The following is a 16,861-nucleotide window of genomic DNA, read 5'->3' on the forward strand; positions in this document are numbered from 1 at the left end:
GGGAAGAGCACAAAAGGGTGGCAGGTCAGGACCACAGGGCTCCGACTTGTGCGAGCTTTGTGTCCCCTGGAAGCTCCCACCAACCAAGATCCCAGCACAGGGCCAAGCAGGGAGCGAGCAGGCTGAAGAAAGAGGGAATATTAGAGACACACTCCCCCAAAACACCTTGGAATTAGATGTGACGGGGAGCAAAAGCCATCTCTGATGTGAATTGTCCCCTCTTGGCAGCCGCTCTGTGGCTGTAACAGCCAATGTCACCCCGAGCTGGCAGAGAGGATCACCGCTGCTCACAGACAGGATGCAGAATTCCCTCTGACAAGAAAAACCTGATTAAATGTGAGTCTGCTCCAGGATGGAGATGCAGCCATGAACAGTCTCTTAGGTAAAAAAGAAGCAATTGCAAAGGGAGTGCACATCCCTCAGGAGGGACTGAAACCTGAGTTAGGCACAGACTGATGGTGGGAGCTTCACTGCTGCCTGGGAGAGCAAAGGGAAGCTAGCAAGGAACATATGGAACCGTAGAAATTATTTGGAGCACCCAGAAAGGCAGGAAAAAAATAATCATCTCTGTTCCTGAGACTGCTCATTTCTGCCTGCAGCCGTCTGGAGCCCAGACCTTGCGTGGCCAGTGCTTGGTGCCACAAAACTCCCACAAACACCGTGGTGGGGCAAAGCCAGCGAGGCAGCTGCACTTGGAACACGTGGGGAAGGAAAACTTGCTGCTTCTCCTGGCTCCTGCCAGCCTCTCCCACCTGGGATTCCTGTGGTGACTCTCTGAGGGATCCTTTGCTTCCATTCCAGGGGGAAATGCAGGTGTGCACACCCTGCCTCCAGAAGCCCAAGCATTAATTTAATTCCCCTCCTTCAAATCCCCACTCTGCCAAAGGCTCCCTCGTGAAACCAGAGGGGTCACTGGGCCTCTCTGTGGTTTTCCCCACCACCTTTAAGACACAGATGAGCCCTTCCAGGGTGATTAAGGAGACAAATGCATTAAAGATTAAAAGGCACTCCAATGTTCCAATGCCACGAGCTGTAAGAGTACTTAAAATAGATCCATTTGTGGCGGCAATTAAAGAACATATTACTAATTTCTGAGTCTCAGCTCCTGCCTTCCTAATGCTGGCTATTTTTGCCCATACAAGCATTAATCCTATCTTCCTGTAAAAATGACATTTCAAGCATTCATCATCTTCCACTACTGTCCTTCTGCTCCTCTGCCTCACCATCATTAACCAGAGGCATCTGTTATATGGTTTATGCAGTGTAATTTGTGACCACAGATTTGCAATAAAACCAGAGCTATTTTCTCTTTAAGTAGCTGCTCAGAGCTGCAAAATTTTTTTTATCCATTATATACTATAAAAAAAAAAAGAAAAAACAAACAAAAAAAATCACATCCCAAAAGTGTGTTTATCATGCAAGTACCTGAGAGAGTTATACAACCTTCCATTATGGTAAGAACTAATGTCCTACCCACAAAAGTGCATGAAACACAGACAGGGTTTATATTTTGGAAACCACATATATTGTCACACTTCGTAACTCCTTCCTAAATTGCTGGTTTGTTTTGTTTGGGTTTGTTGTTGTTGTTGTTGTTGTTGTTTTTAATCTCTAAATCCCATCCACAGGGATGGTCCAAACTCCCCTGTGTACAATTCCTCCATGTGCAGATGGAAATCGAAAACAAATGCTGTGGAACCAGGCAACTCAGGTGACTCCTCACAAGCTAAAAGCCTGCAATGTGGTATAAATTATGTGCCATAAATAAAGATGCAGAGAACACACCAATGGGTCAGCTAAAGAAAGGCAGAGCGGGACAAAAATGGATTTAGGTTAAAACAGAGAATAAAAAATAGCACCTAGCATTACATACAAACCACCACAGAGAGTAAATTCAGGTGTAATACGGCACAAAGGTGCAAAACCACGTTAGCAAACGTACAAAAATCACATCAAGGGGACCCTAAATGGAGAAAGAAGAAAATGCCAGCTCCATACACTTTAACTGCTCAAAGCAAACTACTGCATGCCCCAGTGTGGTGAAATTAAAGGCTTAGAGAACTGCCCTAGACCTCTTGCTGCTGCCTACCTTGGCTAGCAAGAGCTACTCACCTTGGGATGGGGATGAAGGCAAGCACTAAGGCAGCAGGAAACAGCTTGGAAGTCTGAGGCCATTTTTCTCTTGCCTCATTCTTGTTAAATTGGGAATTCTCACAGAACTAGGAGAATAAACACTCCTGAGAACTGGGAGAAGAAGCCACCACCAGCAGAAGCAGAGGGGCCTGATCTCCTTGGAGCTGCACAGCAAAGAGTGCCTGCTCTACGATGTGTGAGGAATAACTAAAGGAACATTAATTGTTCACCAGGTTTGAACCCACCTCAACCAGCTGCAGCTCTCCTGGTAATGCATCACAAAAGAGGGAGTGGGGGAAAATCAGGTATTTTTATTTATTCCCTGAAAATTCAAGTTATACACCTGGCCTTTGTGTTCCTCTGATGCTCTCCAGGTGTTTAATGTTTGCTACCACACACCACGTACACACAGCTCGAGAAACAAGTACAGAGACACCAAAGTCACCTCACAGAGAATGCAGAGAGGTCCAAAAGTGCTGCTCTCTCCTTCCCTGGCAACCTGTGGAAGCAAAGCACTTGAACAGGACACCAAACCAGATCCCAAATCATATTCAGCTTCAAATTCAAAGCATATTCTTGCTTCCCTGGAGCTGCAGGCTGCCAGGACGGCATTTGGAGGGTCAAATTCTATTTTATAAATGCACAGATTTTTTTTCTCATTTTCTGCTTTACTCTTTGTCTACATATTGCTGGTTAGAGAGCCACTTGATGGGCTGTAAAACTGTCAGCCTCTTACTGGTGCTTACAAATGGCTTTTTCTCAGCTGGAGTTAAAGTAGGACCATCTGACTGCCCAGAACTGACATTTTTAATGATACTGTTTCTCCAGCGCCTTCTCACTGACCACCACAAAAATCCAAACTGTCTCCTGCCCTGCCAAGATGTTTTGTGGATCAAGTTCCTTGTTCCCCCGGGGATTTGCAGCGTGTCAGCCATCTGAGCAAGCAAACTGGATAATAACTGACCTGAGAACAGCTATTCCAACACTTCTGGGCTCTTCTGCATTACAGGTTTTAGCATTAAATGTCAAAATTCTGAAGGCTAGAGGACAGAAGCATCCCCAGGAGGAAGGCACGAGTGCTAAGTATTTTAAAAATGGAAAATGCCAACTGTAGGAGTTTGGTGCTTGGATGTTGTCCCCTCACCCTGTTCCCTGTCACCTTCCTTCAGCTGTCCCTTTCCAAAGCTGTATCCCAGGTGAAGCAGAAAACAACTTCCCCTTCCAAAACCTGCTTAATTTACACAAGAAGGGAAATCCTTCACATCTCAGCACTATTTAGGGAAGGAAGAGACACGCAGACACATCTGGGGATGTCCAGCAGTTACAAAGCGGTGCCCAAATTAAAAGAACTGGATTTTCAAAGGTGAACATCACCTAGAGGAAAAAGTCAAATAGCCTGTGCACCCATCTGCCGATCTAAAGCTTAACAAGGCTTTTACAGCGAGTCTGGTCTCTCCAAGTGCTCCAGCAATGGGAGCAGCTCCTCCCGCTTACAGCCAGGTTTGGGGGATTGTTTTCTGTCCTTCACAGCCCATTTCCTGCTGACACAAGCCGTGTGCTTTTTCCACCTTTCCTGTTCTCCCAAATGCTCTCCATAAAGAAGCACAAAGCCAGGACCAGGTATGGACACAGAAGTACCCTGATGTGTGCCCAGGAACCCAGAGCTGGGAACCAGGGCAGAAATTCTCCCCTGGCACACACTGGAGAGGGGCAGGGCTGCACTCCTGCAGAGCCAGCTCCCACTGCCCACTCACTCCCAGGAAATCAGCTCTCATCCCCTGGGTTCAGCTCCTTCCATGGCCTCAGGTTATCAGTGTGAGCTCATGCAAGTCCTTGGTTTTCACAGAATCACAGAATCATGGAATGCCTTGGGCTGGAAGGGATCCCAAACATCATTTAGCTCCAGTCTCCTCACCTAGTTCAGTTTTCTTTGCACCTCTAAAACATGAATAATTTCCCTTTCTCTAAGGAGCTCTGCTGAGCACCAGCACAGTGCAGATGGGGAAGGAGCAGTGCCACAGAGCCACTGAGGTCATCCAGACAGGAAAAGAAGAAATGGCTCTTTCCCTGAGTGTAAAGAGTGCCTGCTGGAATCAGAGGGGTGACTCAGGCACAGAGGCTGATCCCACTGCAGCCCCTCTTTTTGCCAGCACAGCACTGCACAGAAGCCCCATCCAGTTCCTGAAAATGAACTCAGCTCAGGCACAGCCTCATCCTCTCCCTCACAGGTGTTTGCACTGACTGCCAGAGCCTAAAAACAAAAGGCAATCCAAACCACTTGGATCTGGTGACCTCCAGAGAGCACCAAAATCCATGCCAGCCCAGTCCTTCGGTGCTCAGAGCCATTCCTCTGATGCTGACCCAGCTCACTCTTCACAGGGGCTCCTCCAATGCGCATGGAAGTCAATAAAACGAACCTTGGGGAGAAGAATCCTGCCTTTTACCACACAGGGTGTTTATTCCTTGTCTGCAGCTTTTGGAAAGATGTCCTTCCCAGGGTCTGAGGAACAGCATCAGGCCCTGGTCACTGCTTCCTCACCTGCCTGCTGTATCAGATATGCAACTCCTACCCTGAGCCTCTTCCTCCAGCTGCTGGAAATGCAGCTGTGACTCCAGACCTGCACAAACCATCAGCTGAGTTGTGCCTGGCACAGAACAACCTCTGTCACCCCACAGCTCGTGGCAAACACTGTCATATACAACAGCACCACACACCTCACTCACCCAGCTTGCCAAAAACAACCAGAAACCCTTAAGGACTCAGGATTATTCCCCTGACACAGCTCCTGTGCAGCCTGGAGGGACAGCAGGACACAGCCACCACCCAACACGGTGCTTTTCCAGCAGGATTTAGTGTGACAGGGAGGGATCAGTCCTGCTGCAAACTCAATCTCCCCTCAAAGGCCAACCCTCCCACAGAGATCTGGAAATCAACCCTCCCACACAGTTCTTGCAACACAATCTTCGATTCAATTAAGGAAGCCAGCATCACTAAAGCAGGCTGGAAACAGCATCCCAGAGGAGAACCTCCAGGTTAAATCAGAATTATGCATTCAGGGGAAGTGATAGAAATCATATAGATAAATGTGACTTTGGGTTTTTTTTTTTAACTTGATGAGCTTCTCAGAACAGCTAACTCTAATAGTCAGACATAAAGGCCTTCTGTCTAGATGCGGTTCAGCTCTCACAAATTCACCTGAAAGGTTCCCATTGTGTTTGACAGGGCTTGGCTTGGGAATTGAGTATGTTGGGAAACGATTCCAGAGGCTTTTGCCAAGCTCCTTTCTAAGATCTTCCTTGTCCCACACCGGTTTTGCATCACACGGACCTCACTTAAACAGTGACTCCTGGGTGGAGTAAGCCAGTCCAGTCATTAAACACAGGGCCTATATGTACTTCAGGAATAAACTGTATAAAGCTCTAGAAAGGCTTTGCAGGATTGCCTTCACACTGCCAGCACAGGTTCCCGTGGCTGGACCACGCACCCCGTAAAATGCCAGAAAAGTGGAACTCAGACAGATACTGCTGAAGTAGCAAACGGGCTGATGAGCAAATACCCAACTCCTTGGTCCCCACAGGACAAATATCCCTGCACCAACCCAACTCGGGCAAAGGGAACTGACATTTCTCCAGGAATCTCATCTTAGAAGTTATTTTTCTTGTCCACCCCTGGAGCAAGACAACGCTAAGCACTGGGGATGAAGGAGCAGGTTTGGAGTAGCCATATTTTCCCCAAAATGACAGGTCAGGTCAGGCTGCCTGGGACACATCCCAGTTTCCCCAGCTGCCACTGGTTTCCTCCTGAATGAACCCGCTTTGTGCTCAGCTTGAGAGCCAACCCGTGACTGGTACGAGGGAGTGCCTCGTGCAGAGTGAAGAGCAGGAGATGTGAAGGGTAAAGGAAGAAAGGGCATTTCTCTGACTTACCCAGCCCCTGGTTCTGCTGCTCCCACTCAATGGTGTCAGGAACCTGGTAGGACACTCCAGCCAGCTGGGCCACAGGGTTTTCCAGGCCAGCCAGGGGCTCCTGGGAGGTCTCTCCTGGAAGCGTGAAGCCTGGCAGCTCCGTGTCACCCTCCATGCTTTCATCCATCACGTCTAGGTCTTTGTCCTCCTCATCTTCCTCTTCCTCCCCTTCTTCTTCCTCCTCCTCCTCTTCATCCTCTTCCTCTTCCTCACCCTCTAGCCAGAACAGAGACAGAAAAGAAACGTCAGGAGACATCCCACCAGGGAGAAGGTTCCCAGATCTCCCTAGGCGAGCACCAGGCTGAGCTCCTCCAAAGGCTTGTGCCTGTCCTCTGACAGCAAAGACACCCCCAGAGCTTCTTTTGGAGGAGCTCATCACCACTGGAAGTTGCTGGGCAACAAGGAGATGTTGTCTCAGACTCTCAAATTAGTGGGAAATACAGCAATTTTCTGCTTCCTGGCAGCAGGGTGCAAACGAGGATGTGCATTTGTACCAACACAGAGCTCCCTGCTTAACTAATTACAGCTCAAGGGAGAGCTCTTCCCCTGATTTCCAGTCTTGGAGGCAGCAATAAGTTGGTTCTGTGTGTAGTTCTCACTGAGTCTTTCCCAGCTCTGGAAAGGGCACAGCTTTCAAGACCAGGTTGCTCTGAGCTCCATCCCAACCTGGCCTTGGAAAGTGTTGGAAAGAAAGCAGCATGACCCACACCTCACAGGAGAGCTGACAAATGGGACTTTGAGGGAATTCTTGAGAATTTAGTGCAAGATCTCCCTGCCCATGGAAAGGGGGGGTTGAAACAAGATGATCTTTAAGGTCCCTTTCAACCAAAACCATTCTGTGGTTCCATCTACAGCAAATACCCCTTTATTCCAAAACTGTCTGTATTGTTAAGATACGGAAAAATAAATATTTAAGCCATACTTCATCACTGGAATCAAAAATGGCAACACAAGAACCACTGTATTGGATCAAACCAAAAGTTTTTTTCCTATTTTTTCCTACTTCCAGCCACAACTGGCTGCAGATGCTGAAGAAGTCTAGAGCAGGGCAACTATAAAGCCAGTTTTCCCACAGTTTCTTTTCCCAAGTTATAGCTCCCAAAGTCTCAGGGACATCCTATGCCAGGATCTGCACTGGAGCTATTTAATAGCTACTGATATTATTAAAGATAATATCTGGAACAGTGGCATGCTTTGAATTTCTTCTCACAGCTAGTTTTTCAAGACTGAGAATCGAAACATTGTATTTATGAACTTTTATCTCATTTACACCAACTCTGCTCAGCCCTGTAGAAAAATTCCCTCCTGGTGTAGTCAGACTGGGAGAGCCCGTCGCCCTGCACCCAGCAAAAAACTATCAATCCAGCCAAATCACCCTCTGTTAGCCAAATATCCCTTTATTTCTGCTGCAGTTGTACCTCATAGAGGTGGGTGGCAATCCAGCCTGGATTAAATGGCCTCCACAGATTGGAATATCATATGAGATATGAGAATATGAGAAAGCAGTGCTGTTACAAACCCACTGATCTGATCCACTGTGCTGCCCACTCCTTCCCCTGCCATTCAGGGATTTGCTTCCAAACCCTGCACGTTCTCCTCAGCTCACCAGACAAGACAATCCCTTTCAGTTCTGCTCCTGTGTTCCATACAAATGAGCTGCCGCTGGGATTTAGCTGCATCATCCCGCTCCAGCACGGCTTTTGGTACCTGGGAAGATCATTCCTGCCACGATGACACCACACAGAGCACCTAATGGAGCTCACAGGGATGGAGTTAGCCCCTTAAATTCCCACTGCACTTTCTTCTGTGTTATAATGTGCCCGGAATTCAGAATCAAGATCAGAAATTTCTCTGTCAAAATGCACGTTTTCATACGAAACACACGACTGTGAGGCTGAGAGTGGCACCTGGAGAGTGCTCACAGCAAACCTGCAATGACAAGTCAATCTTTTGGGTCTTTTCCCTCTGCTGAGAGCAACACAGCTATCAACAATCCCCAAACTGAACAGCAGAGGCTCTGAGCAGCCAGAACACCAGAGAAGAGGAACACGAACAGAGCTTTTCCCCAGACTGGGTGCAAAAACCAACCAAGAGGGGACAGGCATCGGATTTTTATCTCTGAAAAACTACTCTGGGACAAAGGTTTTAGAAGCTTCTTGTGATTTTTAGCAATCCAAATGACACACACCTGCCAGGATGCAAGAGCTGAAGCCACAGATAGCCATCTCCCCGACTCCAAAGCCTCGAAGGCAGCCAGGCTGAACACCCAAATTGAAAGTGCTGAGACTACTTATCACATCTGATGATCACCAAGCTCCATCAATCACCAGGGCAGGCGCAGCAGAAAGCTGTGAATAATGAGATCCTCGTAGCAAGGGGGAAGGAAAAGGCTCTCAGCTTGTTCCTTTCTCCTCTTTAGCTCCTTCCCTGCATCTGAAAACAGCTTTGGAAGCCCCATCCCGAAATGCCAACAGCTCTGCCTCGCTGCAAGGTGCAGCGCAGAGCACCACTTGGTGGTCACGAGGAGGAAGCTACACTCCCCCCAAAAAAGAGAAAACCAAAAAAAACCAAACAAAAAATCCCCCACAAACTTCACAAGCGTGGGATTTCAGGAGCACAGGCACAGCAGACAGCCGTGGGCAGGCTGCGCATAAGGCTTGGGAGGCTCACAAGATGGAAAAATGGAAGTGAGCAGCACACAGCTGACTCTCAGGCTGGAGGCTTGTGCTTCACACAAAAGCCTTCTACAAAAGTCACATTTTACCCTCCAAAATTGGCACCTTTTGGCCTTCAAAAGGCCTCAGCAGCAGATTGCAAGAAAAGTATTGGGAAAGATTGAATGAGTGGAAGTGCAAAGCCCAGCAGACTCAGAAGAAATCCAGAGCTTCGTGTGCATGTGCAGCTCAATGTGAACTATTTTTGTTTGCCAGGGAATGGTAGAGGTTGGAAAAGCCTTCTGAGACTGCTTGAGTCCAGCTGTTAATCCAGCACTAAACCACATCCCCAAGTGCCACACAGTCACACATCCTTTAAATCCCTCCAGCGATGGGGACTGGGCAGCCTGGCACAATGCCTGACCGTCCTTCTGTTGAAGAAATTATTCCTAATATCCAATCTAAACCCCCCCAGGTGCAGCTTGAGGTTGTTCCTTCTTGTCCTATCATTTGTTACTTGGGGAAAGTGCAGGGGAGGCCCCAGGAAACAAGTCTGAGATAAAATAACACAGTTTAAGCAGAGTTTTTGGGCGTTCCCAGCTTTATTGATAGAAACAGCCACCACTGGGCTTTATCATGGGACCCTGAATGGATCCATAAGTGACACAGTTGATAGCCAGAGGATGGGATTTGCTATTTCAGGGGAGCAAAAAGCACCTTGTGCTTGCTCCAACCGTGAGGTTTTTCACCATAGAACCACACGTGCACGCTGACTTGTGTGGCTTAGGCAGGAGAAATGAGATCACCTCACACCTCCCTTGGGAGGCATTTCCCTGACCCAGCAGGAGCTCAGAACCCGTGGAAGCTGAAACAATTGGACAAACAGCAGTAGCCAGCAGGTAAAAGCCAAAGATTTAATTTTTGGGGGTGGGATTGCTTGAAAGAAGCTGTAGCTGAAGCCACACTGTACTCATAACCTTGCTGAAGGCAATGGACCTACACCAGGTTTTCAGCTGGAGAAACCTTCGCTGAAGAGTGATGTTTCTACACTTAGATGCATTTCCATTCACGTTTGCAAACACTTGTACTCCTCAGGAGAGCCAGGAAACCATCACTTGTCAGGCTGAACACACAGGAGAAAACTCTTGCTGTGCCCTGAGCAGCAAAAGGCTCTCGGTGGAAGGTGACAGATTCACTCACAAGCATAAACTGAATTCAAAGCACAACAACAAAAAAAAACCAAAACACCAAAAACACCCCCCCCCAAAAAAAAAAACAAACCCACACAAAACCACTCTAAAAAGGAAAGAAGTTGTCATTTGCTCTGTCCTCTCCCTTGCCAGCCTCCCTCGCACCAAACACAGTGGATGAAGATGTCTAATGACAGCACAGAGGATTGCTGTGATCCCTGATGGTTTAAGCTGTGATTTTACGTGGTGCTCAGTGCCCCAGGGTCACCCCTGTGTGCTAATAACGCCATGTAAACATGCAAATAACGCTGTGTAAATAACAACAGGATTAGGGATGGGCAGGTCTGTGACTCCCAGCTCTTGCCAGAGCAGGAGGGAGAGGCATGAAGAAGCCTCTGCCAAGTGTTTTCTGCCCCTGAGGGTCGCATTCTGCACTGCTTTGGTGATCACAGCTGACTGGCAAGGCAGGAAGGTCTTTCTAGGACAACTCTTTTATTATTGATGTTTATTATTGATGCGTTGCCTTCACGTGATCAGTCATCATGTCATCATCCACCAGCTCCAAAATACTGCCAGAAGCCTTTGACAGCCTGGAAGGAGAGAGCTGGTGGGAAGGTGGAGGGGCTCTCAGCAAGCTGTGCCATGGTGGGACAACACAGCTAAGCACAAAAACTCTGCCAACCATCAGGGAAAAACCCCCTGGGATCAGTTCAGCTAAGCCCAGCTTGCACTGCAAAGCCATCCAAGGTATTTGTTGAACGTGGGGTTGTCTTAAATGTTGTGTCCTGGAAAAAAAATCAAGTACTTTGGGGAGTTTCAGCATCTGGGCAATTGCACAGGGAAAGGGAGGAATGCAGCTGTTGGGTCAGATGCTACCACAAAGCAGGATAACATAACCCTACCAATAGAAGCTTCAAGAGAAGAGAAATTTACACATCAAATGATTAAGGTTGGAAAAGCTCTGGAATCATCAAGTCCAACCATTCCCCCAGCACTGCCAAGGCCACCACTGACCCTGTCCCCAAGTGTCACATCCTCACATCTCTTAAATCCCTCCAGGGCTGATGACTCCACCACTGCCTGGGCAGCTGTGCCAGCACCTGACCATCCTTTCACTGATTAAACTTGGCCCTAATACCCAATCTCAAACCTCCCTGGTGGAACTTAAGGTTGTTTCTCTTACCCAATTTCAAGGATTTCTTCCTAAAACAAACTGTATCTCCAGCAGCACTCACCTCAAAATTGCTCTCACACTGAGCCAGGCTAGAGAGTCAAGTTTAGCAACACAAGACTATTTTCAAGTGGAAAAAAAAAAAAAAAAGGCCAAAATGCTGCAGAACACACTGCATGTACTTTAACAAGCCTGCTCCCTGCCTTGCTGCAGAACAGCTCTTCTGCCCCTGGGTGTACAGGTGTTGAACCAAGCAGAATAAAAATCAAGACAAGAAAGTGGTGATTTATCAAGTGAGGGCACCCAAATCAGTCCAGATTTAATGACCATGACCCTGTGAGTGTACAGGGCAGAACAAGACAGATGAAGGCAGATAAAAAGTTTACAAGATCTCTTAACAAAATGCTTTCCTCCAGAAAAGGGCTGTGGCCATAGGACTTTTTTCCCAAACCACAGAAAAAAACCCAAACAAAAAACCAACAAAACCACCACAAATCTATGCACACACACACACAAAAACCAACACAACAACAACAAAAAAAGCCAGCAGAGGCAGTAATTCCATTTTCACTGGAAAAGGCTGTTGGGGTTTTTTTCCAGAAGCATTCAATTCAACCCCACTGCTGGAAAGAGAACAGTCAGCAGGCCAAGAGTTAAGAAAACATTTGATTTCAGCTTTATTTTCTAGACAAGCCCAGCATGGATCATCACAGATGATGTATGTTAGGAAGCAGGTCTGTCATTCAGCAGCAGTCTCCAGGGGACCCAGGTTTAAACTCAAGTCCTGTGAGGACTAAGAGGAGCCAAACTGAGTCCACTCAGCTCATTTTGAGTCTGAACTCCTGATTCTTCCCAAATCCTTGATCCCTTTTTCCTGCAGCACCCCTGGCCACAGCTCCCAAAAAAGCCCCATGAGCAACACTCTCGCACCTGCTGAAGGACTCCAGCCACGAGCAACTCCAGCAGAAAATGCTCCTTGCAGAGCCCTGCTGCCACATCCCTGCTTATCTGAACTCCATGAGGGCAAACTGCTTAATCCTCAGATTAAAACAAACACAAACTCATTAAAACTTTTACTCACACAGCCCAATTTCATTTCAATAATAGCAGCTGTGGGGGTTTAGCCGTTGTTTTTGCTCAAGCTTGGGGATAAGCATGGGAAAGCTGCAACATTAAAGTGATATTTATGTGAAATTTTTTTTTTTTTTTTTGGACAAATGACAAATTTAACACAGTTCAAAATTCAAACAAAGCCTGGTCAGAACAGGAACCAAGGTGGGTCAGACTAAGAAATGTCACTGAGCCTGCTGGAGGCAGAACAGTGCCAAAACATCACACCTGGAGAAGAGAAGGCTCCAGGGACACCTCAGAGACCCTTCCAGTGCCTCAAGGGGCTCCAAGAGAGCTGGAGAGGAACTGGGGACCAGTGCAGGACAGGACAAGAGGGAATGGCTTCAATCTGGCAGGGTTAGATTGGAGATCAGGAAAGAGTTCTTGCCCATGAGTGGAGTGAGGCTCTGGCTGTAGAGAAAAACTGGGGAAGTCTGTATCAAAAACTTTCAGAAGAGAGAGAAGGAAAAAAGAAATCGGGTTTGATACAAAAAATAGTCACTTTTTTTTTTTTTACCATTTTCAGCTAGAAAGGAGAATGAGGGATGAGCCACCACCTACTGTGAAGAAGATAGAGGTCAACACAGAGCAGCTCCCATTTCAGTGGTAGCAATAAACAACAAGAAGCAAGAGAAAAGTGTGTCTCAAAACCATTTAATAATTCTTTCTGCATGTGCTTCAAGTCTTCTGTTCCTTGCCAATCTAGTTATTATCCAAAGAGCTGGTAAGGAATTATAAGATCTGGCTAGTTAACCATGCTGGGTTAAATGCCTGTTTTATTTACACCTCTGCGTCCTAATTCAATTTTTTAACAGGGTTGTATGGATTTAATGAGGCAGATCTTAATCCATACAGTCAAGGTCCAAATAGCAATCCCCTTCAGAGCCTCAATTTCCAGGAAGAATACCCTTCACACACATACAAATAAAAAGTGTCCCTTGTACTGTGACACAGCTCAAGAAGAAAAATGGGGAGTTAAAGCATCTTTTATAAATTTATATAAATGGCTACAAGTTCTGAAGAATTCAGGAAGAATTTCTTCACAGAAAAAGTGATTAAACTTTGCAAGGGGCTGCCCAGGGAGGTGGTGGACTCACCACAGCTGGAGGTGTTTAAGGATAAAGACTGGGCATGGTCTTTCCTCAAAGGCTGGTCTCGATCCTGAAGGTCTTTCCCAACCTAAGCTGTTCTTTGGTACACAAAATAGTTCACAGCAGGCTGCAAATGCACATGAAGCTCCAAATTCTGCTAGCTGAGAGCCATCCTAATTAACTGGGAGCACTCCACACTCAAGAGCTACATGGTTAAGGCCTCCTCTTCTGGAGGAACTGATTTTAAACCACCCATTTCCAGAGCAGCTCCTGCTTTAATGAAAGCTCTGAGAACCCTCCAGCAGCCCTCCTGACCCTGAACTGTGTGAGCAGCTCACACTCACAGCAAGGAGAACAGACTGCAGGAAGGAATTCTTCTCTGGGAAGGTGTCAGGTCCTGGCACAGGGTGCCCAGAGAAGCTGTGGCTACCCATGGATCCCTGGAAGAGTCCAAGGTCAGGCTGGATGGGGCTTGGAGCACCCTGGGATAGTGGAAGGTGTCCCTGCCATGGCAGGGGGTTGGAATGAGAGGGTCTTTGAGGTGACTTCCAACCCGTTCTGTGATGCCATGATCCTCTGCTGTCCAGGCACACAAGACAACCAAACCTTGAGCCTGCAGAGCCAGATGCAGATTCACCCTCACCCACAGCAACAGGACCAGAGCCTGGTGTGCTCTATCCAGCAGGTTTCAGCTGAAAACCCCAAGAATTTTGCAGAAGAGGGAGCATGGCACGTGTCCTGCCACCTCAGAAAGCCCCACCTGCCAAATGCTGCCATGCTGGGGGTGTGCAGTCACCTCTGCCAACACCCACCATGGCAGATGCTGCAGCACAGGAATCAAGTGGGAAAGGAGTGTGGTTCCTTCCCAAAGAGTCACTTTTTGAAGGGTGGCACACACAGTGGTCCTCAGTAAGCCAGTAGCTCTCTGTACCCAGAAGCCCTACACAGTGCCCAGCTTGCTGGAGAGACATACAAATTCTAGGCACAGAGACAAAATACATCACCAATTCCCCCAGACAAGCAAGCCCTATCCTCTGCTGTGTCCTGTCCCCATATCCTATAATCCCTTTATAGGATTTCTCTGACCAGAAAGGGCAAGCAGAACCAAGCTCAGCACAGAGCCAAGGCAGGAGGATATTTGTTACCCAGCTCATCTCTCCAGAGTCCACCAGAGTGGTGGATAAGCTAATCTAGACATATTTTCATTTTGTCTGTGCAATTTGATTTTTAAAACAGTTTTGCATCCCAGCCAGGCAGGTGAACATACAGATGCAATTAACCACAAGCAGCTTGGCACAGATGGTCCCCAAGAAACAGAGTGAGCTGAGCAGCAGGGGTTTATATTTAATGATGAGCCAGGCCTTCAGTGAGGCAAAGCAGCAGGACCCCACCGAAAGCAGCAGAGCTCGCTCAGCTCCTTGCACCACTTCCAACAGTGAGCCAGGCACAGCCTCTCCCAAAGATCACTCATTTAGGGACCCAATCATGTGCCTGCAACAGCATCCCCCAAAAACCTGAGTGTCCTGAGCTGCAGCTCCATGTAGCTTTAAAGGAAAGCAGCCCCAAACATCTTGGATCTGGCAGCACTGAGGTACTCTGAGAGTAAACACCAGGAACTGTAATTTTGGGAGCCAAGCTTCCAAATGCCACTCCACCGTGAAGATGCAATACCCCTCCCATCTGCCATTAAGGAGAAAAAGATGTGAAGAGAGCAGAGCTGTAGCTCAAAACCCTTCCTTTGTGCTTAACTGGGGCAGCACCACCCCCAGGCAGAAAAGCCTTTCCCCAAATGATAATTGCAATTGTCCCATTTTACAAGATGAGGATTCGTGACCCCCAGCACCAGGGAACCTCCTGGCTCCCTGCAAAGGTCCAGGCCGAGCAGAGAGATTGAGACCACAAAACCTGTGCCAGTTGTCAAATGCACACAGCACAAAGAGCCCTCTGGAGAACAGGCACCTGCAGAGCCAAGAAACCCAGATCTCCTCTTGAGTCCTCATCACTGAGGGCACCTGGGCCCAGCTACAGCCCACATTTGCCTTTAGAGGAGCCCAGAGCAGAGCAAACAGTGCAGTAAAGTTGCATCAGTCCAGTGTCGGAGCAGAAAGGTTTTTTTTTAAATGCTTGTGCAGAAGGTCCCATTAAATTAAAGAGAGACCAATGCTCAGCTGACACTGAAATGCCTCTTATCTTCCCCTGCAGAAACCCAGGCTTCTAAAGGAGATCCCAGAGGGCTATAAAACACTTTAGCCTCCTGAATCACACTGCTCTTGCAAAGCAGAGACCTCATTTCCCAGGCTGAAAGATCAGGTTTTCCCTACACACACGACCTTTCCTCCCCCTGCTGCCACTCTCCCATCAGCACCACATCCAGAGACAGCCAAGATCCATCCTGGCAAGGGGAGGACGCTGCAGCTGAAGCCCCAGAGAGCTCAGGGAAGGCTTCAGAGCCAGCAGCAAAGCCAGGCACACGCAGTGGGGAAGACTCCCAGCTTCTGCTGCCCTCTAAACTTAACAGGAGCGAGAGTTATTGCTTCCTGCAGAGAAAAGATGCTGATGAGCTGCTGTCTCCAGCACCCCACCTCTACCCAGAGGAGAAATACCATCTGGCAATGCCACCCCTGGAGAGCTGCCAACCTTTGCAGTAAAATACTAAGGCAAAAGAAGGTCAAGATGAAGGAAGGGGGAGCAAAAAACGGGAGGAAAGATTAATTCCTGCCAGGTGGTATCAGCCCAGACAGAGCTGGAGCACAGAACTGGATGGATGAGCAAGCAGGGAGGAGTTCAAGTAGGAAAAAAAGAGCAAGAGACAGCTCTCTGCAGGAAAATTGTGAGTGAGCTGAAGGGAAGGCAGATCAGAGCTGCAGACCAGCTCCAGGGCAGGATCTGCTTTACCTCAGCACCCCTTGGTGGGTGTTCCCCAGCACAGAGCTCGGCAGGGGATGCACACACCAACGTTACAGGTGTGCAGAGCCAGACCCCGCTGCAACAGCAACACCTCTGCTGCTCCCTTACCCAGGAAAAAACCCAGCCCCAGCCACTGGGAATAGGCACCCTGCAGGACACTGCTCACTGCTTGCTTCCTGTGCCTCCCAGGAGAGGACAGGCTGTCCAACAACTTTATTGGGAACGGCAAGACGTGCACATCACACAGGTGAGAGACAAGCTGGGGGCTGTCAGGGCAGCTGTGGCCCCCCACAGGAGGCCCCCTGTGCCTGGGGCTCTGGGGTACCTTCAGACTCCAGGCGGTCCAGCCCGTAGGTGACGGCTGTGCTGATCCTCCTCACGGAGGGAAGAGCTGTTCTCCTGACAGAGGAGGATGATGCTGGAGTTACCAGGACCACAGTTCTGCTGGATGCCTCCTCCGTCTGTCCAGCTGGGGTAGAAGACATCTCACCAGGGGCTGGAACAGCCTTCTCACTGGTGACCAGGATCCCATCTGTGAGATCTGCAGAAGACAGGAAACAGCAGCCATTCAGCCTTTTTTAAAACCCCCAAAAAAAGTCCTTAATGAAAATTTAACTCAAGGGAAGTTACTAAACTTTT

At 48.2% G+C, this 16,861-nt stretch overlaps 1 protein-coding gene across 2 annotated transcripts in view; it reads right to left on the reverse strand.

The window, feature by feature from the left end:
• The window catches only part of ARMH4 (armadillo like helical domain containing 4), a 51,631-nt gene that overhangs the window by 24,663 nt on the left and 10,107 nt on the right, over positions 1-16,861 (reverse strand). For both annotated transcript variants that reach the window (XM_040067440.1, XM_040067441.2), the window contains exons 4-5: positions 16,548-16,763; positions 6,061-6,315 (exon numbers count right to left, since the gene is read on the reverse strand). In XM_040067440.1, coding sequence (XP_039923374.1) covers positions 6,061-6,315; positions 16,548-16,763 — 471 coding nt within the window. The remainder of the gene's footprint in view (positions 1-6,060; positions 6,316-16,547; positions 16,764-16,861) is intronic.

This window comes from Hirundo rustica, chromosome 6 (assembly GCF_015227805.2).
Source record: "Hirundo rustica isolate bHirRus1 chromosome 6, bHirRus1.pri.v3, whole genome shotgun sequence".
NCBI classification, from domain to species: Eukaryota; Metazoa; Chordata; class Aves; order Passeriformes; family Hirundinidae; genus Hirundo; species Hirundo rustica.